This window comes from Lipotes vexillifer, unplaced genomic scaffold, assembly GCF_000442215.2.
Source record: "Lipotes vexillifer unplaced genomic scaffold, Lipotes_vexillifer_v1.1 scaffold1091, whole genome shotgun sequence".
NCBI classification, from domain to species: domain Eukaryota; kingdom Metazoa; phylum Chordata; class Mammalia; order Artiodactyla; family Lipotidae; genus Lipotes; species Lipotes vexillifer.
Window position 1 is genome coordinate 668090 of NW_006773710.1, and position 24191 is coordinate 692280.

General features: G+C 37.8%; 1 protein-coding gene across 2 annotated transcripts in view; it reads left to right on the plus strand.

Moving 5' to 3' along the window:
- WDR17 (WD repeat domain 17) overlaps window positions 1–24191 on the plus strand; it is a 70998-nt gene that overhangs the window by 41182 nt on the left and 5625 nt on the right. The window contains exons 12-27 of one of the 2 annotated variants that reach the window (XM_007448453.1): window positions 788–952; window positions 2436–2638; window positions 3713–3862; window positions 3950–4080; window positions 5051–5176; window positions 6202–6357; window positions 9063–9127; window positions 11981–12113; window positions 12569–12660; window positions 13956–14055; window positions 14894–15033; window positions 17232–17252; window positions 18874–19009; window positions 21547–21688; window positions 21959–22061; window positions 23340–23441. In XM_007448453.1, the coding sequence (XP_007448515.1) occupies window positions 788–952; window positions 2436–2638; window positions 3713–3862; window positions 3950–4080; window positions 5051–5176; window positions 6202–6357; window positions 9063–9127; window positions 11981–12113; window positions 12569–12660; window positions 13956–14055; window positions 14894–15033; window positions 17232–17252; window positions 18874–19009; window positions 21547–21688; window positions 21959–22061; window positions 23340–23441 (1965 nt within the window). The remainder of the gene's footprint in view (window positions 1–787; window positions 953–2435; window positions 2639–3712; window positions 3863–3949; window positions 4081–5050; window positions 5177–6201; window positions 6358–9062; window positions 9128–11980; window positions 12114–12568; window positions 12661–13955; window positions 14056–14893; window positions 15034–17231; window positions 17253–18873; window positions 19010–21546; window positions 21689–21958; window positions 22062–23339; window positions 23442–24191) is intronic. The other variant, XM_007448454.1, reaches the window with a different exon arrangement.

Here is a 24191-nt window from a genome sequence, read left to right on the forward strand (position 1 = left end):
GGACTGTTTATACGGTTGTTAATGTTCCTCGGGGAGACTGTTCTGGCTGTTACCTGATGCCACAGGTCTGCCTAGTACTCGAATTCCGTTGGGAACAGTATTCCAGGCATGACGGCTAGGGTACAAAGAGTTGCTTAGCTATCTCACTCTCTTAGAGATAGAGCCAAGATCATTAAAAGATCAGATCCACATATTATATTCCCAGAGGATTCTGTTGGATCAAACAGTTAAGCATCTCACCAGAGAGAATTGGAAAACCAGGAATGTGAATTACTGTCAGATGAGACGGCCCTGGCTCTGCGGGGAACTTTCCTAGCACACTTCTGGGGGAAGCATTGCTATTTATATCCCTACCACAACAAAATTTACCAACGATCAGGGCATGTAGTAATTAATAACGTGCCTACCAGCAATTAAGCAAATCTCAATCACTGACCATTCAGGACCCTTCTTAAGACCCAAGAGTTGCAAAATATAAAGGTCTGAGAAATACTAAAGTTATGAATCTAGACATCTTGAAAAAGAATGTATAGAAATAACTGTGCCATTATCTCTCATAAATAAAATAAAAACACAACTGATTGACAGGAAACACTGAGAAACTCTCTCTGTACTAGAGCAGTTGCTGTAAATGATGTTTTTACTTATGTAGGTTTTCAGTGTAACTTCATTAAGGAAGCAAAAAATTCTCGTTTTTTAGAAGTTAGAACTGTGTGCATTTAAAAACTATCAGTAACAAATAATATCAAACTTTTTATTTTTTTATGTGCCGTGGGTGATATTTCAGAGACATGGTAGCCACTGGCTGTGAAGACAAAAATGTTCGTGTCTATTATGTGGCCACCAGTTCCGATCAACCACTGAAAGTGTTTAGTGGGCATACAGAGAAAGTGTTCCATGTTAGGTGGTCTCCTCTGAGGGAGGGAATTCTTTGCAGTGGCTCTGATGATGGGTATGTATTTTTGGATTCTAATTTTCTAGTCCTAAAAATCATAAGCTTGTAATTTTCTAGAATTGTACTTATTTATATGATCCAACATGTATGTGGAACTATTTTAAACATGTACTTAACAAGTAGGCAGTTAACTAGTATCTAATTGCATCCAACTAAAAGTAAATTAAATTTTTCCATACTTAGCATCTTATTCATGATTTCTATTTCCTTATTTATTGAACTTGCAATAGATGCTTATTTCTCTCTTATTAGGAACAAAGTTAACAGAAATCTGTTGGGAAAGGGAAAAACGTCTGAAACAATAAACCTTTGTAAAATGTAGAAACGAGTTTATTTTTAATAATGTTCCCATATTTAATGTGGAAAACAGCTGTACTCTGTTTTCATTAAGAATGGAATAAAAGAAAATGATTATATATGTTAGTATGAAAGGAAGATATTTTAGAAATGAGAGTGACATAACATTTTTTTCTGGGTTTATGAAAGTTTCTGAAATCTTGTCTATATTTTATACCCAGACAAGATACATTTGCATGATACAGTTTGGGCTGTTTGAATATGAGATAAATTTAGGTAAGAAAAATCTTACTTGGTGCAAGTAAAAGTTGTAGTATATAGTAACCACATTATCCTGTCCTGGTATAAAGGCGAAAAAGAAGAAAGGAGTCTTTTTATATATAGCAGAAAGAGATTATGCCTTAAGAAATAAAATATGTGGTATGTCTCCTAATAGTGTAATATAACCTTTGGAGTATTAATATTTCGATATTTTTCAGGTTTATATAAATCTTTAACTAAAAGATTATTATGAATTGTCCAAGCAGAGTTGGCATTTGGAGGTCTTAAACTGATTTTGAGTTCAAATTGTCCTTCAGTAACATTTGTATTCTACACAATCAGTAGATTCAAGTAATATTATGAACGCATTTATATTTAAATTTTGTACTTGATCTGAGAGTGATTCCACAGACTAAGAAACTTATTTAGCTGACAAAAACATGAAGTGTTTCCTGTATTGATAAAAGCATAGATACGAATTGATTTTTCAAATAATACCCATCGTCATACATGCTGTATTTTCAAGTTATACAAATAATTTTAGTGCTCTTAAATTATTGTATACATGTTGTTAGTCATATTTTTCTTTGGCTTTACCTGCTCTGGATATTTTATTTTAAGGAATCAATTTCTTAAACACATAAACTGCGAAATCATATATTTAGTATCAGGGGTTAATGACCAGTGAAAGTAAGGAAAAAATATTGGAATAGGATGGCTCTAGCCTAGTTAGTTATTCATTTTAAAATAAATAAAATTCATTTTTATTTGCTATAAAGAAGAGAATCATAACATATATTGAAACATAAAATGATTTTTTCAATATACTAAGAAATAATCATTGTGTTCCATTAAGAATATGCTGATACTCTAGATAAATTATAACTTGAATGATATTATATACATAATATTCTGCTTTCAGTTCTGTTCGAATCTGGGATTATACTAAAGATGCATGCATAAACATTCTTAGAGGACACACAGCACCTGTGCGGGGATTAATGTGGAATACTGAGATCCCATACCTACTAATATCTGGCAGCTGGGACTATACTATAAAAGTTTGGGACACTCGGGAAGGAACTTGTTTGGATACCGTGTACGATCATGGTGCAGATGTATACGGTAAAGTGTTTTTCGTGTACTTTTAAATTTTGCTATATTAATGATTATAATTTCTGAGCAAGACTGTACTTTTGAAGAAGTCTTACAGTGTTTCATTTTGAAATAAGATTTATCTTAGTAAAAAGTATACATGCTTACTATTTAAATATCAGAATACACAAAAGATAATAGAAAATGTCATCAGAAATAATCAGAAAATAACTCTTGTTAGCACTGTGGTGTCTTTCTCTCTATCCCTGTAGAGAAACATACACACACACACACACACACACACGCATGCACGCACGCACACATATACCCTTGCACATATTCTCATGTATAGCTTGGATTTTTCTCCATTACCTTACCATCACCCCAAAGGTAAGTTGTAAAACAGGAAATCCTTAATAACTTAGGTATGACGTAGTTAGCCATTCCTTTACCTCTATTTTTGGATATATGGGGCAATGTTTTGTTTCTTAATATAGTACAAAGTTTTTTACTATAAATGAGTTGGGAATGGAAAATCAGATTCCTTACCTTTTGCACATGATTTTACTCTCATTTGTAGCACCCAAACCTTGATGGGGTTGAGTAGGTAAATTAAGAATGCAAAAATGATTATTGAGAGCAGTTAACCCTAACCTAGTCATTGTATGCATATGCTTTATGCCAATGGCCTTTTAGTTACTGCAGTGCGGGACTGAGTGTGGGAGAGAATCCCATTTCTGGACATTCTAAAATGAAAGGTCCTCAAGTCTTTCTTTATCGTGTAATGAGAACATCCACCCACCCATGGATCACTGTGTATTCCATGGGTATGACAGTCAGCTTGCTGACACACCAACTGAAATGTGATTTCAACCCTTTCATCCAGGACCATCTGCTTTCTAATAATTATTCAACTCTGTATTCATATCTACAGAAGATGCTAAATACTTTTTTTACATCCGTGTATTGTTTTCAGGCAAGACAGAAATGTTATTTAAAACACTCCTCCACAACTTCAGTTCTGTGGAAGGGTTAGGAGGTACACATCAATAAAACATATTTTTCAGTGCTTCCTTTAGTAAATGGCTTTATTTCTTCCATCAGGTTTAACATGCCACCCACGTCGCCCCTTCACTATGGCCTCGTGCTCCCGGGACTCTACAGTGAGACTCTGGTCATTAACGCCGTTAATCACTCCTTTACAAATAAATATTCTGGCAGATAGATCCTGGGAAGAAATTATCGGGAACACTGGTATGGAAGCTCTGCATGTATTAGATCTTCTTTCTAAATACGATTTTATAAGCGCTCTTTTCTCACTGAGTTGTGTCTCTTCTCCAGATTGTGCTGTAGAACAAGGCATGCCCCCTCTGCTGTGTGGCAAAGTGTCCAGAGATATCAAACAGGAGATAGAGAAACTAGGTGGCAACCCTCGTGTGAAAAAACTAAGATGGTTTTCAGAATGTTTATCAGTAAGTGTTATAGGAATTAAATGTGAAAATTTCCCCTTCAGCCAAAGTGAATCATGACAACTTTTTGTCATTAAGTTATCACATATTTACATGTGTCATCCCAGTGTAAGAAAGCAAATGGTCCATAAGTTGTGAGGTCAATGAGACATTAAAAAAGAGACAGAAGAAGGCAATTTGCTGTTTCCACCCTACTAAACACTGATAAAATCGATCATTGACTAATCAGTAGCATTTCTGACAGCCTTTAGGGCACTTCAGCTACCAATCTACCTCCTAACTTGTCAGCTGCTGCTGCGTGGTGTCCATGTCTGCTTTTATAGCATGCTTCCTTACCTTCTATTCTGACCCTCGCCTTGATATTATTATCTTTTATTATTGGCAATAAATCAACTTTTCCTTCTTAATTATTACTTGCACTCCAGAACTGCGTGTTTTGTTTTGAAGACCCTTTTCACCTCAAAAACTATTCGTGATCTTCCACGTGATAATAGATAGCTGAGATTATTTCTGAGCTAACAAAATATGTAATCAAAAAAGTTTGCCACCGACCTTAAATGATTTTAAATTTAGTGTTATTTTATAAATTATAACAGTTTCTACTATATACATTTGAAAATATCCAAAATTTTCATATTATACCACACATGCTTATACACGCACATTTGTATATATAGAGGCTATTTGTTGGGACTGTGGGTGATTCAATGATCTTTTGCAATGAACAAAGCTTTTCCCCTCTTGTCCTCAATAGACAATTTGGGTGCATGCATTAATCCAACAAGGTTCTCAGAGGGCCTAACAAACAAAAAAAGCAAATGGAAAACAGAAACAATAAATAAGATAGAGTATAGTTATTATCCTGTTAATTTTTCAAGTTAGATATGCCTGCATTATATTTTTAAAGGTGCAAAATGCTGTGGGGTTTTTAATTCATTATTATGTCTTTGGATGTTCTGTATCAACTTTTTAGCCTCCGGGTGGCAGTGACAATTTATGGGACTTAGTTGCTGTGATAAAAGGGCAAGATGATAGCTTACTTCCTCAGAACTACTGTAAAGGAATAATGCATTTGAAACATCTGATTACATTCCGAACAGTAAGTAAAGTATGCAGATGTGATGTACTCAAACAAAAAATTGTTTTGCCTTTTCACTATTAAAATATGAAAATTATTTTTTGCATATATAATTAGAGTTGGTAGACTGAAGTAAGTGAACACTGAGGACATAAACCTTCAGTAAAAACTGATCACGAGAGTATCAGTTACTTGGGAAACAGATTAAGGCAGCCATGGTTTTCATAGGTTGAATCTCGTGAAATTCTTCAAAGGTCACCTGGAAAGCCCTTGAAATGCTTTACCTTTACAGTATTACCAGATGATTGTATGTATGGGCTACTCTGATTTTTGTCTCAGAGTCCTACTAGGCTGTATTCTGGGATATATTTTATTAAAACTGATCATATTTTATCCCTTAATGAATTTCAGTACAAAACTACTAGTCACCTTATACATGAAGCGATATGCAGTTCCAACAATAAACCAGTCCTGAGACCAGAAAGAAGAAAAAGCTTTTATATTTGCAATGTAGTATCAGTGGGTGACTATTTAATTGTTAGACCACGGAGAGAATCATGCCAGGGATGTGGATTCGATGGTGACGGGAAGCAGCTATTTTCATAAAGACGTACCCTTTTAAATCACAAACGGAACACCTAATGACTATGACAGTTACCTATTGATAGTATAGAAACCAATTAGAATAATTTTTATTTTTTATTTTTTATTTATTTATTATATATATTTTTTGCCACTTTATCACTCACTACCTTTTGGCCTCTGGACTTCTGGTGAGTTTTAAGGAAAATGGGATTTAACCTCTTCCCACCCACACCAGGCATACCCAAGCCCTGCTCTTCACCACACCAAAATACTGTGTTTAAATACTGTGTTTATATATAAAATATAAAAATATTTTATAGATAAAAAGCATTGATTTAAAAAAATAATTTCCAGCGCTATATGCTTATAAAATATGTGTCTGTACAATGCTTTTATAATGGTCTGTTATCACTAACTGTTGCATAACAAAATTTAGATCATTTCATTTTCTTCTTCACCAGTCTGAAGCCCAAGAACTAACCACAGTCAAGATGTGTAAATTTGGTGGTGGTATTGGTGTCCCTACTAAAGAGGAAAGACTAAAGGAAGCTGCTGAAATACACTTGCGATTAGGACAGATCCGGAGATACTGTGAGCTGATGGTGGAACTTGGAGAGGTAAAATGTGCTATTAAAGCAAAACCAAGGAGTCTCACACAGTGTTCCAAGTCTCAGTTAGATACTAAATATCAAGCTTATCTTCTTCCTGGTTGGTTCTCTGCCAGTCTGATACCAGGGGTACACCTCAGAGCAGTAGCTATGCAGGTGAGATCCCGGCTAGCGGTATCAGCATATGCCTGGGAACTCCTTAGACGTGCATTTCCCACCCAAACCTACAGAATCAGGAACTCGGGGGATGGAGCCCAATGACAGGTGCTCTTCTAATCCCTCCAGCTTCTCTTCCCAACAAGCTAACCTGTGAGAACCACTGTCCTCGACTCTAGTCTTTGATCTATGTTGGCTAATCTGCTCCCAGTGAATTCCCCTTGCTAATATTATTTGTCAGTCCCACACCGACTCCCTCTGAGGGTCAGCTGGTGAAGGCGCATGATCTGATCTTTAGAGAGCACTGAATCAACAAAACAGAGTTTTCCAAAAAGGTTTGGATGAATCCATTCTATTAAAATTCAGGATGGTGGTTTCCTCTGGGAGATGGGTGGTGACTAAAATAGAGCAGAAGAGAGGAGGGGCTTCTGTTCCTTGATCTGGGAGCTGGTTACATGAGTGTATTCAGTTTGGGAAGATTTATTGAGCTTTTCATTTTTCTGCATGTGTACTTTTAGGTCAACAGAAATTCTCCTACCCATGAAAAATAAAAGATTAGAATGACATGGACTCATTCCATGGTTGATAATTTCTGAAAAGCTCTTGGTTAATTAATTTTATAATTACAAAGCATGAAATTAGGACTCTAAAAGAAAAATGGTACTGACGAACCTAGTGGCAGGGCAAGAATAAAGACATAGAATATGGACTTGAGGACACGGGGGTGGGATGTGGAAGCTGGGGCGAAGTGAGAGTAGCATCGACGTATATACACTCCCAAATGTAAAATAGCTAGTGGGAAGCAGCCTCAGAGCACAGGGAGATCAGCTCAGTGCTTTGTGACCACCTAGAGGGGTGGGAGGGAGACTCAAGAGGGAGAGGATATGGGGATATATGTATGCAAATGGCTGATTCACTTTGTTGTACAACAGAAACTAACACAGTATCGTGAAGCAATTATGCTCCAATAAAGATCTATTAAAAAAAACTAACTTAAAAAAAAAGAATACTTATAAATAATATGAAGTAAAACTAAGCAGTAACATTACATTAAACTGTATCAAAATTAAATTTAGCTCACCTTTGTATTTCCCCATACATTAGAGACAAACAATGAATTACTGCTTGATCTAAAATAATAAAGTGTACCATTTAAAAATGTTATTTAAAAGGAATTGCAAACTAAAAAAATGTTTAACTTAGGAGCAGTGTGAAATTTTTCTTATGAAGAAATAAAGGTATGACTTAAAAGTAACTTCTTTAACAGGACACTTCTAGAAAGAATATCAAAAGTGAAGGAGAAAAAGAATAAATAAATTTGGTAGAACAGTGTAATTCTTTATCTTTCTGAGTTATATATTTGGGTGTATATAATTTTAAACTATATTTAATTCCAACTTAATTCAAGATAATTTAATCAGGCATTTACTTATGGAGCTAATAATTTTGTTGTGCAGTTTCATCAGTGGACTTAATGATCCAAAAAACTGTGCTTACAACCCTTTAGAAATATAGGTGTCCTTATAATTGTTCATGATCACCGCCTTACAAATAGCTTCTATTTCTGTAAAATCGATAGTATGAGATTAGGAAAACATTTATTCTTTTCACTTGCAGCACATGTTTTTATTGAAAGAGCTTGGTGATTTTAAAGTTAATTTAATCTACATTTCAATTTCTTTCTTCCATTCATCCCTACTATAATAAAGACGAATTTCCCCAAAAAACATGATTATAAATAATGCAGTGTTAAAAATTCCCTAACCTATTATTTCCAGGCTAATTACCAATTTTCTAGCTTTATTTGCAGTAGAACTTGCCTGTCTCGGAGAGCCTTACTTAAAATGAAGTTTTGATTTATGTAGTGATATTTCAGAATATTTTCTCCTCAGTTCCCTTCTAGACTTGAATTCAGTGAAATCTGTGTCTTCAAACAACAGTCATAATCAGCCTGAATTGAACAGCGAGCTTCTTTCAGTAGTAGTCTAATTTTTAAAATATGAAGACAGGAGTATCAATTATAAAGGGAGAGATGACAATAAATAAAATTTATGACAATGAGTAGGGAAAAAATAAAAATAGAAATAAATGCCGTGTTTGTTAAATGTAAGTAACAGTGAAATAAAAATTTCAGTGTATATATGACTTTGAAAATAGAACATAGAATACCATAGACCAGATTACTCTGGTGTTGTGTGGGAAGGTGAGTTAGTATATTTTTCAAACTACATACTTTATGTACTACCCCTTCCCCCAACCTCCTTTCTTTTTCCCTCTCTGCTCCCCCGCTTCCCTCCACCGCTTTTTCTTTTTCTGTAGGCTTGGGATTTTCCCTGCTAAATCAGGGAATTTATATATCTTATTTTATTTTAAACTATGGTAATACTTATACTCTAGGGAATGCATGAGATAGTATACAAAAAAATATGCCTGGAAATCCAAACACTCTAGTAAAAACTTGTATTATAAATATGAGTTCATTTTTTAAAAAGTCTGTTAAGAGTTAGCCGGTGCAATCAAGATGGGTATGTTTCTGCTCTTCCTTTCTCCTGTTCTAGTGGGACAAAGCCTTGTCAATTGCGCCAGGGGTGTCTGTGAAATACTGGAAGAAGTTGATGCAGAGGTGAGGCAGAGTCTGTGTCCAAACAGATGTTTTACATTTTGTTAAAATAGAAGCAATACATAAATATGCTAGTAGCGTTTGAGATTTTTTACTTTTGTGTTGTTTTAAATGATAACTGAATTTTATATCTCCTGATACAGTAAATTACACGAATCGGTTATAAGTCATGTGGCGTCCTTATATTTGAGCTGACATCTGATAAGAACAGTGGTGGGAGGCAAATTCCCCCATGTTGATGGAGGAAATGACAGATCAGTCAACGTACTCACTGGTTAATGTATTGCTATTGAAATATAAGTGGTAAGATTTCTTGAAGGTTAGCAGAAGTTTGTGAAATAGTCATTCTATAAATAATCTCAGAAATTCTCTCTGTGGACACTAATTCCTGCCGTGTCCTCTGCATGTATACAAGGTAGTTCTGATGATGATGAAGGGTTTTACCACTGAACAAGGTTAACCTGATGTCCTTGTTCTAGAATGTAATAAACAAACAAGATTTCTTCTGAGGTGTATTGGTCTCCTAGGGCTGCCATAAGAAAGGACCACAAACTGAGTGCTTAGAGCAACAGAAATGTATTCTCTCACGGCTCTCAAGTTGTCAGCAGTGTTGCTTCCTGCTGGAGGTTCTGAGAAGGAATCAGGTCCGTGCTCTCCCCCTGGCTTCTGGTTACCGACAGCCCTTGGCACTGCAGGCTCTGCTAAGTCTTCACATGGCATTATCCCCCGTGCGTCTCTGGGTCCAAATTTCCCCCTTTTAGTAAGGATACCAGTCATATCAGATTTAGAATTTACCCTAATCCAGTACAACCCCATCTTAACTTAATTATATCAGCAAAGACTCTATTTCCAAATGAAGCCACACTCACAGGTACTGTGGATTAGGGCTTCCACCACGTATCTTTTGAGGGGGAAACATAGACTGCTCTCTGTTCTGTTCTATTCATTCGTTCCACAGATATTTAGCGCTCACTACGTGCCAGTTACTGTAGAGGACTATTTAATGAGTAATTACCTTGCTTCTGGCATTAAAAATGAAGTTTGGTTTTCGTTTCATGGGACATGGTTTAAAAAAAATCCAACTGTAACTCACGTGTACCCATAAAATCAATCAGAGACTAAGCATGAAATACAGAAGGATTAACGCATTAGCCATGGGAAAAAGTGGAGCATTCCCTAGCACCTACTCTCCCCAAATAAGTTAAGCAATAGCTAGCTCCAGCCCTCAGACTGCAGGCTCCTTAGACTAAGCTCTAAGAATCCAAAGTAATTCTAAGTTCATGTATCTTCTACTGTGTGTACAATTACTACACGATTGTAAATGTCACTGCTCCCACTGAAACCTTAATAAAGTCAGGTTAGCAGGGGGTATTTATTTCACAAAACAATTTTGTTTCAACCTAAGAAACAACAGTCTTTTTCATTTATCCTTGAAAACCAACACCTGATTTTCTCGGCTCCTTAGTTCACATGGTGGCCAGAAAATCATCTCCCTGCAACACCTAAGTTCATGTTTTATGCATCCAGCCATTCGGAAAGATTGATCGGCAGTCCATCAGTCCTACTTCTAAATGCCCAGGAAGAGAATATTGTTTCTAAACAGCTATAACAGGGAAATCAGGGTCAGATGGTAAAACCCTGGTTGTTAGGGAAAACTCCAATGACCCCATGAACTGGAGACTTTTAACAGTGATCTAGGCAAACAATAATAAAATTGTTGTTTTATTATTAAATAAAAAAGTGTCTACTGCACCCACCCAAAGGTTGGCAATTGAAATGGAGTTTAATGCAGGTGCCAGCTTAAATTAAATATACCAGATTAGTTTTCAGTAAAACTGAGATTAAACGTTAAGAGTGGAATTAACGAGGTTGGTCATTGAGAAAGTAATGGGGACATAAAACAGGAAAAGAGAAACACAGACAGAGAGACAGAGACAGACACATGTATATCCTTCATAATCTCCCAAGATCAGGCCCCCGCTCCCCCCTCACATATTGGGAACATTATTTTTCTTTAAGCTACCTTGCTTGGGGCAAAGCTCCTTAACCCTTTCCAGCATATGAGCACAGCAAAAACATAGCCAGTTATGACAGTGAGTAGGGAAAAAATAAAAACAGAAATAAATTTCATGTTTGTTAAATATAAGTAACAGTGAAATAAAATTTTCTTGAATTATCCTTTTTAATGATTCTTAGGCTACTTGCATTTAGAGGCTCGCCAATCGTTGTGCTCACTAAAACACTTAAAATTCTCTGTCTTTGGGCTTCCCTGGTGGTGCAGTGGTTGAGAGTCCACCTGCCGATGCAGGGGACGCGGGTTCGTGCCCTGGTCCGGGAAGATCCCACATGCCGCGGAGCAGCTGGGCCCGTGAGCCATGGCCGCTGAGCCTGCGCGTCCGGAGCCTGTGCTCCGCGGCGGGAGAGGCCACAGCAGTGAGAGGCCCGCGTACTGAAAAAGAATAAAAATAAAAATAAAAAAAATTCTCTGTCTTTAGTGAAGTAGACAGCCACATATGCATTAATCCAGTTGAGAGTAGATGTCCCATCACACATACCTAGCTAACAACTTATCAGAAAGATATATTTCTCATTTTAATAGCTAAGCTACATTAATTTTAAGACCTGAAATGTTCATTGCATTTAAAATACGAAAATTTGTAGTTTCCTAGGGGAAAACAAGTACTAACAGTGTTTACTATTTCAGAAAACTTTTGTCCTCCTTATGTGATATGATTATAAATCTAAGTCTTTGTGGATTCTGATGCAAATTTTACATACTTCAGAGAATCTCAGTCAAACTGAGAACCTTGAAATTACTATGTTATATATAAAAAAGCTTTGTTGTTATTTTATTAGGAGAGCTGATCAGTTGATCCAGGAAGATAAGGATGATGTCATTCCATACTGCATAGCCACTGGCGATGTGAAAAAATTAGTCCATTTTTTTATGTCAAGAGGTCAGCTTAAAGAAGCTCTGCTTGTTGCACAGGTACAAACACCTAAGGACACGGGCTGGACACACTGGGAGGGGCGTGTGGGAGGGGGAAGGTCATGTTCACGTGATGGACAGAGTTGTAGATGGCTTGGCTTCTGCCCACCTCCCGACCTTCTTTCTTGGACATTTCAGTCACCCTCTCTTTGTTCTGGCCACACTGAACCTATTTTAGATCTTTAAACATGCCGGCATCTCTGAACTCTGGCCTTTTCTACGCTGCTGAACGTTGTATACACTTGAACAACTCTAGTAACCATTCACTTGAAGCTTCCTGTTGATACAACAGAGTTCATGGTTGTTGGGTTTTTTTTTTAATTCTAAGGGTATCTCCAAATCGTAGTATAAATTTCAAACATCATTTAAATATACTTTGTTCAAAAGAATATTCTGAAATTGGCCCATTATCAGCAGTTAGCTACAGATTAACTAAAGATTGCATTAAATTCCAGGCTGCTTGTGAGGGAAATATGCAAACCTTCCATGTTTCGACACCTAAAGGATCTTCTTATTCTGATGATATCTACAAGGAAGACTTTAACGAGTGAGCGATTCATTCTTTGTTGGGGATCAATACTTTTTTGTGGCTGGTTTCCCTTTAAGGCAGTTCATCCTTCTTGGCACGCAGAGGACTTGTCTGTCTCGTGTCCTCAACTGCATTTCTCACCACAGTCATGTTCCATCACAGCATCCGTCCCTAGACGAGGAGGGAAATGTCAGGCACAAAGACACAGCCGCCACACGTCTTATGTAGCTTCCAGAAAAGCAAACTGCATTTCAGTACAGAAATTGCATATAAAGCACCTAAATCCTTAAAATCTGATCAAACCTGCTGGGGAGGATAGGCAGTAAAAGTAAGATGTGCTGTTTATTAATGTTTCACCCTAGACTCAGTGTGGATAACATCTCCCTGACATCACTCAAAATCCATGACACCCTGGTATTAGCATCTGGAACAACATCTAGGCCTCTTGACGAATACACACTACTATATATAAAATAGATAACTAATAAAGACCTGCTGTACAGCACAGGGAACTCTACTCAATACTCTGTAATAACCTCTATGGGAAAAGAATCTAAAAAAGAGTAAATATATGTATTTGTGTAATTGATTCACTTTGCTGTACAGCAGAAAGTAACACAACATTGTAAACCAACTGTACTCCAATACAAATTTTTTTAAAAATTAAAACAAAAATGAAATCCAAATACTTAACGTTTTTAAAAGAAATGGAAATTAGGATTCTCCAGCCTTTTGACCTCTTTCAAGTCTAGTAATCTACCTTCCTCTGCGTCTTCTCTTAGCTCCTATCATTGCCCTAGGAAATAGAATATTTAAACTTTTAGGACAAGTAAAAATGATCACAAAATGTTAGGCAAATAATGTGTTGGGACTAACGTATTTCTTCCTGTTTTTTTGCTGTTATTCTCTGCCATTTCTAAACTTGGCATTTTAAAGATCTAACATTACACCACCCCTGTTCCAGTCATCACCTAAATCTTGAAAAGTTTCTGTTCAACCTGTAATTCTTCTAAGGTTAACTGCCCCTCTAGCTGAGGCATAAATTACTCGATGTAGGATGGGAAATTCTGAAAATTTGGCTTTTCTTCTGAAAAGAAGAAAAATTGCAGGGGAGAGCAAGTAGCCTATCAGCTCATCTTCTAAGAAAGACTGCTTTCCTGATTTTCCCCCCAAATCAGGCTTTCTACCTAAACCAAGGATATAAAATTAAATCTTGTTTGATCCCTTAAGCAGCTTGTTATAAAAAGGCATCAGTTCACTTTTATGATGGAGTCCTTGTGTTTATATCCAGTACGTACACTTTTTCTTCCTAGACTCCTGCAGGAAGCCTGCAGAGAGCTGGCGGAATGGTATCTTCAGGATGGCCGGGCAGTCCTAGCCGCGTGTTGCCACCTCGCTGTGGATAATATCGAGGTACATTTCCAAGTGGCTCATGTGAATGAAAAGCTCTTAAGATATGTCATGATGTTTGAGGGGGAATAATACGGTGACTTTCTATGTAAGATCTGGTTTTGGCATGCTTTCCAAGCCTGAGCGATTACATGCCCAATAAACACAGATAAACTCTACAGACTATGAGATCTTTTTATTTACCTATTTATTTATTTTTATTACAAGAGACATATTTGTCAAAACCTTACTTTAAGTATTTCATCATATATGAGAAGCAGTAGTGTGGTAAAGGGAAGAGTCACTGGACTTGGACTCAGAATACCTGACTTTTGAAAGCAGTTATTTTTATAAATACTTTAGTATATTCTTCACAAGTTATGTTTTTGAGGTTTTTTTCATTTGAGCCTCTAATGTAATAGGAAACCATTAAGTAAAGATGTGGGTTCTATTTTGCATGTATCCTTAGCTCTGTTGGCCTCAAGGGATAATTGATAGTCATTGTACAGTATCGAGGAAGATTTTAAGAATTTACTTTTTTTTCTGATAGAGAGACTGAAGGACATGTTGAGGATACTGCAGAGAGACTGTTATTAATTAATCACAAAAATGTGAGCAAAGGTTCGAAACTCTTAAATTCTGACCTTATAAAATGTGCTCTGTGTCCCTTTATCAGCTTTTCCATCTGAAAACTGTAGTTGCCCTGACATAAGTACTGTAGACAAATGTTACACTCGGTATTTTATAAGAATAATCGATTATAGGTTAATACAACTTTATCTGCTTCATGAGATTAAGTAGAGGAATGATGATGCTACCCAGCATCTATGAAACTGAAGGAATTCTTTTCTCATTGAGCAAGCTGGCTATGGCGTACCTGATTCGCGGAAACGAGCTGGAGTTGGCAGTCTGCGTGGGCACAGTGCTTGGAGAGCTGGCAGGACCCGCAACCCACTATGCCCTCGAGCTGCTGGCGAGAAAGTGCATGATGATTCCAACGTGGTGAGCATTTCTAAAGTCAAAGAATAGTTTCCTAGTGATGGAAGCATTTTTTGAATGTGGTAAGTTGCTCTCGATGAGGTGTGTGTTGGGAGAATATAGGAGCTCCCTTTTAGATAAAGATAAGATGTGAGCACGAATTAAGAGTGAGAACTACCGTGGCTATGTAGCGAAATCTGCCATCACTTATTCTAAAGTAGCCCAGTTGTAACGTGTAATATTTCAAACACATAAAGCACCATGAGACAGTAAATGTGCACTTCTTAAGATTATCAGGACCACGCATTCCCACTTCCCGTTGCGGAGCACAGGCTCCGGACGCGCAGGCTCAGCGGCCATGGCTCACGGGCCCAGCCGCTACGCGGCATGTGGGATCTTCCCGGACCGGGGCACGAACCCATGTCCCCTGCATCGGCAGGTGGACTCTCAACCACTGCGCCACCAGGGAAGCCCAACATTCCCACTTTTTAAATTCTGCATGTCTACACTCATTCTTGTCAGATCTTGGGACTTAGTTTGAGGTTTAGAAAATAAAGTCACTTTTCTAATGGAGAATAATAATAAAGATAGTGTAGCCGGACACTTGGAACAAACTTGGGCTGTGCCGCAAGAGGCAGACCCGGGAGAGTCCCTGGGGGACCTGGAGCTCCAGCTCATAGCAATTCTCCCTCACGTCTCAGGGCAGACAGTCCTTCATCGTGGAGGAAGGAGATGGTGCTGTCACTCACGTGTTTGTTGGATAAAGATGATTTTAGACCTCTGTCTTCTCTTTCCCCAGAAAATGTAGAACCTTGGGAAATTTCTACATAAGCTTGTTTATGAGGACTTTCACGTCTCTCCACTACACACTCCCTGCACACAGGTCCCCACTCTTACGATGGAGCTATACAGACGCTACTGTTGAACACTACAGATGAGAATCATCGTCATCGCTAGCTAACACTTCCGTTCCGCTCACTGTGTGCCATGCACCGTCGTAAGCACTTACATGCAACAGTTCACTCAGAACTATGCGGTAGATGTTGATTTGCCTCTGGTCTCCGTAAATGGTCGTGCCAGGACTCAAAGCTACATGAACTGACTCCAGTGTTTGCACTCCTAGCTACTGTCTTAGCTGGGGCTGCTGTAACAAAATGCTACAGACTGGGTGACTGAGAACAGGAGAAGTTTATTTTTCATGGTTCTAGAGAGTGAGAAGTTCAAGATAAACTGGCAGATTCGGTGTCTGATGAGAGCTGGCTTCTGATGAGAGCTGGCTTCCTGGCTGCGTTTTTGCTGTGCTCACGTGGTGGAAGGGGTGAGGGAGCTCCCTGTGACCCCTTTTATTGGGGTACTAAATCCCATTCATCGCGGCTCTTCCCTCATGTCCCTATAACCTCCCAGAGACCCCACCTACTAATACCATCCCGCTGGGGGTTAGATGTCAACATAGGGCTTTTGGGGGACACAAACATTCAGTCTATGGCAGCTGTCACACTACACCGCCCCCTCATCCAGGGCTGAGTCAGAAAAAGAGCAGGGCTTCCTGGACTCCTTTCCTGTTGGATCTGGGGGCTTCAGAGAGATTCGGGAATCTCAGAGTTATTCTAATTTTTACCCATATCTTACAGTGATGTAAGAGCTCCTTCCCCCATCAGAATGGAGTGGTGCCCCACCAACAGTCTCAGACTTAAGTGTACCTAACGCAGACCATCCCTCGAGAGGACCCAGTTCCGTCTCTCAAGAACTATGGTTGTTGGCTCAGACCCAACCGAAAGCATGAGGTCTAACTCACACTACTTAACCCACAAAGGTTAAGCACGCTGTGCTAAAAGTCATCATCGAATTCAAATACAATGTGATTACTTTAAAAATAAAAGTAAAGGTAAATAGTAGCAAAACATGGATATTAAATTTTAAAGAGGTGTCAAAATCTTCCACCTGACTTATTGCTTTTAATATAAAACAAAATTCTCCTTCCTTTTAACTCCCTCCAAGAGTCCTTTCTTTATATAGCCATAGATTTGTGTACCAGAAACCAGGATAAAGTTCAAACGCTGAAATACATGGATCTGGCTTTTTTTTTTCTGGGTGAAATCTAATCCTAATGTAATTTTATTAACCGAGAACACTTCGTGTTTTTTTTACAGTTACTGGTAAAAGTTTGCTTTTTCTTGGCTGTCATTGCCTATTCATGGTATTCAAATTTATTTTCTTTTTAGCTTTCCATCCACTGGATACAGGTATTATTTAGTTTTATTAAAATCTTCAATTAAAAATTCACATATTATTTTGTTTTTAGAATACCAACTCTACTAAGAAATGATCACTAACTGTTTCTGGTTTATTGCTTTGCAGAATGCCATTTATGTAGTTTATATAAAACCTAACTACAAAGTAATGAGAACAGTTCCTATAACCTAGGTACAAAATCACTCATGATTTTATACTTTAAACCTGTGTAAAAAATGAACTGTGGCTTTCTACAATAAAACAATAATTAACTAAGCAAATTAAAATGCCTGTGCTATAGTGAAATTTAAGAGTTTGGATCATTTCGCTGGTCTATATCAGTATATAGAGATATATACACACATTTTCCCCTACTGGCATACTGAATTTTCAATAAATAGTTAATTAGCCTAAAAAGTAAATAAAATTAGCTAGAATTGCTGTAAATTTCTCTGTATCAGGATATGATTCTAGGATAAGAAAGTCAGACTTTTGTCTGTAGTTCATAGGAGCTAAAGTAGAATTTTAGCACAACTTTTTTAAACACTATAAAAACAAATGATAATTTCTATATTCTCATGGACATTATTAAAAACTGCTATTAAATGTTAGTATCAGAAAACATAAAGTCATACTTTTTATCAAGAACAGATGAATTACTCTAATTTGGAACCTGTAAGAACACTCAAAGATTTACTTGCCCAATGATGATACAGAATTTGACACATACAAATTATCCCTATTCCTGTTCTTTACTCACTGTATTCTGATGAAACATCTCCCTAATATTTTCTAAAATAATTTATTCACTTGAATGACCAATTTAGATTTTACTGAAGGCTGCACAAAGAAGGTGGAGGGGGCTTTACTCAGAGTTCACAGCACAGCCATTGTAACTTCACATTTGGAATACTGTCTATTCTAAAGTCATGCGGAATGTCTATCATTTTCTTGAAAATTGAGTAATAATATCGTAAGCCATTAAAAATTAGTGATTTCTCTCTTATGAGGCGTGAAACCAAAACCTCCTCACCTCGTGATTCTTAAAAATGATTTTATACAAAATATTTTAATGTAAAGCTGTGAAAGTCCACACGTTTTTTAAATGTCCGATTTCAAAATGATCTATTCCATTGATTAAATCTTTAGAAAGCAAATCGGAAAACTGCATTTCTATCTTTGATTTCCACCTAAAGTTTAAGAAATATGCAAAATGTATGGGTATACATCCAAACTTAAAAGATCTAAATATCCATTCGTTTTAATGCTCTGGAAAATACAGTTGTCCGTTGTTGGCAAGTGTAGCAAAAGTTGACGGGAATTAGCTCTAACGGAGTCTGCCTTATAATTGGCTCCAAAGAACACGTCTAATACTACTTAGTTTGGTTAGAGAATTATTCTATAATAACAAAATTAATTGTAAATATACAAGGACTCAGTATTTAGGAATTTCATAATACGTTTTTTCTTCACGCCCTCTGGTTTCTGTAATCTACATTTAGAGGAGTTTCATAACGAAGTAGGAAATTAGTACTGTTTATGTAAATAGAAAAGCAAGGGAGGTGTAATGAGGCTTCTTCCTTTGAAATAGTTCTGAAATGTTATTTTTAGGCTTTTTCTTCCTCATGGAAGTTTCCCCTTTTGTTACGTGAATAGGAATTTGGCAGTTGATCTTCTCCTGATGGCTCCGGACAGCGAACTACAGTTAGTAAAACTCTGTGCTTTCTACCCGGCGTGTATCGAAGAGATAAATGATCTCCATGAGAAGGTATGCTGACAATATTAAGTACTCTACTTTGGAATGCAGTGCTGTGATTTCATTAGCTTTACGTTTGGTCAAATAGTGATGCACACAGAGAAATGAATATACGGTCCCATCAGAATCCCCTCATAAAGACAACAAAAATTATAACAATAAGGAAGAACATTTATTGAGTTTCTACTATATGTTTGGAACTGTTCTAAATTTTCACATCTATCTGTTACTTAATTCTCATGAAACCCTGAACAGCAGGGGATACTGTTCCTAATTTATAAAGAAAGTGAACTCAGAGAAGGTAAGGAACTTTTTTTTTTTTTTTCTTTTTTGCGGTACGCAGGCCTCTCACCGTTGTGGCCTCTCCCGCTGCGGAGCACAGGCTCCAGACGCGCAGGCTCAGCGGCCATGGCTCACGGGCCCAGCCGCTCCGCGGCATGTGGGATCTTCCCGGACCGGGGCACGGACCCGTGTCGCCTGCATCGGTAGGCGGACTCTCAACCACTGCGCCACCAGGGAAGCCCGGAACTTTTAGCTAGTTAACGGTGGGGTGAGAACTTCAACGTTTGTAACTTCACATTCCAAGCCCTTTCCACTTCGCATCTTAAGGTACATGTATGCTAACTTTAAAAATAGGCAGTTTAGGATCTTTAAAAGAATTAGTGAAGTATAATAAAATTGGCATGCTTATTCTAAAGCGCTTTTTAAAAATGCTCCATTACCAATACAGGATTTTATATACCAAGATTACATACAGAAGCAATCAAAATGTTCAACAATAGGGAGATTGTACTAATTACAGTATATTTTGGCTGTGCCACGTGGCTTGCGAGATCTCAGCTCACCAACCAGGGACTGAACCCGGGCCATGGTAGTGAAAGCCCCAAATCCTAACCACTAGGCCACCAGGGAACTCCCCTAAAAATTATATTTAAATATTAAGTTATATAGCTTTTAGAATTTTAAGATAGGATAAGAATTACAGGAATGATCAACCTACTCTTCTTATCATATTCTGTGTCAGAATGAAATTTCAGTGGGAACCATTTGTTAATCCCCTCTACTCTCAGAGCATATAGCAAAGTGAAGAAACTTTTTTCTTTCTAACCAGGCACAGTTCCTAGCACATAGTAGTTGCTCAGTAAATAAGTGGCATTCAGTGAATAAAGATGGGGAAACAATATGAAATGTCACATACATGAGAGCTCTTTTAGTTTAGTTTGTTGTAATTTTTTTGAGAGTTTGAGGGATCTAAAATATTCAGTTTACTTAAATTTTAAACAACGGAAAATATGAAGCTGTGGAATAAATGCATTAATAAACAAATTGAATAAACCATCTTAGTAACTTACGGGGATGTAAAAAACAGTGAGAAGGAACTAGAGTGACAAATCTCAAAGGAGACGGATGACCTAACTGTGGATGAACCACATCATCTGCGGTCACAGCACAAAATATTTTTTGCAGCGGAAGCTCTGTCTCAGTGGTTGCCAAAGACTAGTAAGACAGCAGTAAACTATGCCTGTGTTGCTTAGAAACAAACCAACAAACTTTAACACCTAAACTGCAAATATCATGAACAAGTCAGAATTTTATCTAAAATTAATTTATAATTTATAAGTTAAAGTATTGATTTGAGTTATTAAGTTACTAATTTATAACAATTCCTGTCTATGTTATGGAAGCAGAAAAACTTACATGAGGGAGGAGCAGGCTCTCAGTTTTAACAGAAAAATACATTATTTGAAAAGATGGGGAGTGTTGCTTTTCATTTTACAGTAATGAAATTTCATAGGCTCAGATCTCCACTTTGTGGCATTTTGGAATGTCAAAGCTAAAAACGTTGAGAGCTTGTCCTACTCAAAATAAAGTTGCTTTGTCTCAAGGCCAAGTGAAAGTAAATCACTGTGTAGAGAACATGTAAGCATGCACCTTGTATGTTTTCTACATTTAATGTAGTTTTTGAGACTGGTCAGTATATTTGTTCTAAAGTGACTAATTTCAGCATTTCCTGCTCAATTACATTTGCAGGTACTAATTCTAGTATCACAATCAGGACAATTTACTTCCACCTCTTTGTTTTTTTGTGTGTTTTTTTTTTTTTTTTTTGCGATACGCGTGCATCTCACTGTCACGGCCTCTCCCGTTGCGGAGCACAGGCTCCGGACGCGCAGGCTCAGCGGCCATGGCTCACGGGCCCAGCCGCTCCGCGGCATGGGGGATCTTCCCGGACCGGGGCACGAACCCGCGTCCCCTGCATCGGCAGGCGGACTCTCAACCACTGCGCCACCAGGGAAGTCCTACTTCCACCTCTTTTGTTAGGTATTTGTGTGATTAAAACTACTGACTCATTAGGTAATACCCTATTTATTGTTATTAGATCTTAAAGATATTCCCATAAATGTATACTTTTAGTACAAATTATTTCATTTACATCTGTCCTCAGCAACTTTAATAAGGAGGCATATTGGAAACATTTCGCACTTAATACTATTGCTTTTATCCCTATAAATTTTAGTAACAGTGTCATCAAACCAATTATTTTCTAGTGCAAGCTACCCACAGCAGAAGAATGTATGCAGTTAGCTGAGACAGCCCATGCCGATGGCAATATATTTGAAACTATAAAGTATTACTTGTTAAGTCCAGAACCTGAAAAAGCCCTTCCTATTGGTATTGACTTCATCAAAGGTACGTGTTCAGTTGGTAGTATAATCTAAAATCTACTCTTTTCTTTGGTATTTTCATTCATATTGATAAAAAGGCTTAAAACCAAGCACTAGCCGTCCTGAATTTAAAGAGGAAAGATTGCTGAGTGTTTGGTATCGGGACCTGATTGTGATCTTGAAAATAAAGAAGTAGATAGCGTTGACCAGAAAAGAATTACATAAGTTAAAAATTGGAGGAACAAGTTTTAATCCTATTATTTAGAGAATCTTTTATTTGGCTTTATTTTGCCAGGTTGCATCAGTAGTTCAAATTGGACTTTGGATACCATTTACCCTGTTCTTGACCTACTGAGTTATGTTCGTACTGAAAAATTACTCCTGCATACATGTACTGAGTGAGTACTTCTCCAAAATGCGTAACTGAGCTGACGTAATGTTTTGGAATGGCTGTATTGTTTTTTTGGCTTTTTAAAAATTAATTTACTTTTGGCTGCATTGGGTCTTTCTTGCTGCGCACGGGCTTTCTCTAGTTGGCGGCGAGCGCGGGCTACCCTTCGTTGCAGTGCACGGACTCCTCATTGCGGTGGCTTCTCTTGTTGCGGAGCACGGGCTGTAGGTGCAGGGGCTTCAGTGGTTGTGGCACGTGGGCTCAGCAGTTGTGGCACACGGGCTTAGTTGCTTCGCGGCATGTGGGATCTTCCCGGACCAGGGATCGAACCCATGTCCCCTGCATTGGCAGGCGAATTCTTAACCACTGTGCCACCAGGGAAGGTCCTGGCTGTATTGGTTTTGGTGTTGAGATCAGGAAATAAGATCATCTTGGACAGATAGGTGCATGTGTAGAAAAATTACATTTTAATTTGTGTTATCCTTAAGTAAAAATACAGAGGTCAGTTTGAAACAAATAGTAAATCTTAGTGGTCCCATTTCCTAATACCTAGTGTGTTATGTGTATGTACACACAGACACACACATACACAGCTGTTTCAAATAGGGCCAGTTTGGAGCTTTGGGATGGTTTTGGACCTCATGTCCTCAGTGGTCTGTCTAGTGGCCATATCTCTTAAATCTCCATGTGTGCAGAGCATACTAGGTTGGGGAAAGAAGTGAAAGTGCTAGAAATTAAAAAATAGACACTATCCTTGAATTCAAGTATCATTTAAGGACATTGTTATCCATGTAACTAAAATCCCAAGACTACATATATTTATACTAGAGGCTTTGGGCTATTTTTGTTGCAATGCCATGTGGAAAAGATGGTGCAGAGCCTGTGAAACTTTGGCAAGCTTCCCCAGCTGGGTGTGCAGAAGGTGTTCTCTGCCGTCCCCTGCAGTCTGTACAGTATGCCAGGAATCCATCAGTCCGACCCAGTGCATCACTCGGGAAGAAATTACATGAAGGAACAGACAAGGAAGAGAGAAAAACAAGAAGGCAGAGTTAAATATTATTTAAAGACTTTTATTTCAAAATACAATTTATGTTATTGTGTACATGTCTGAATAGGAGTTAACTGATGAATAAAACATCTTCAAGTTTAGAAAATTTTGTAAGCATATTTTGCTATAAATGTCACCCATCAAAATATAGAGCCACAAGTACAATAACTGTATATGAGAGCAATGTTCTGTACCTCAAGTTATGGAATCTTTAAAAATAAATATATTCTCTTTTAGAGCTCGAAATGAATTGCTGATATTATGTGGGTACGTTGGTGCTTTGCTGGCTATCAGAAGACAGTACCAAAGCATCGTCCCGGCACTTTATGAGTACACGAGGTAAAAGCAGGTTCTCTTCTACTGTGAAATTAGAGAAGTGCCTTTCACTGAAATGGTTAGTGTCTAAGTGCATCACAGAAGCAACAAATACATTTTGCACTCATCCATTTATTTACTAAGCATGTGCTTCATAATAAAACAGCAGTAAACAATATGAATTAGCAGTGAACTGGGGTGTAAATAATAGAAATCCTAATTCTAGCTTAAACACTAAGTTTTCCTGATCTTATGTCAAGACACTTGAGGTAGGCATTCTTGGGCAGATTCCATCAAGGATCTGGATTCTTCGCTTCTTTCAACTCCGACATTCTTGGCTTCCTTCCTCTTGCCTGAGTGACCCAAGGTTACCAGGTAGTTCCCAGCCCTCTGGGTATTAGGTCTACATTCGAAGCAGAAGGAGTGGTAAGGGTGAAAGGATGGAGACCACAGAGGGCAGGACCCTTTGATTCAGGAAGGAAAGTCTTCCTTAGGGCTGTACACCTACAACCCACTGGCCAGGACTGTGTAACCCTACTTTCAAAAGAAGATGAAAAACTGTGTATTTTAGCTTCCCCATCTCTACAGTAGAAAAATACGAAGCATATTGTATTCAGGTATAACCTACCTGCCAAACTCCTGTGTTTTCTAACAGCTTGCTGAACATCAGCCATTGTACTTAAAGCTTGTCATGCTCAAAAATAAAATCCAGTGCCCCTGGGGGGAGGTCTGGTGTAGCTGTGGGCCTGACCAGGGGGCAGCAGAGATTCCTGC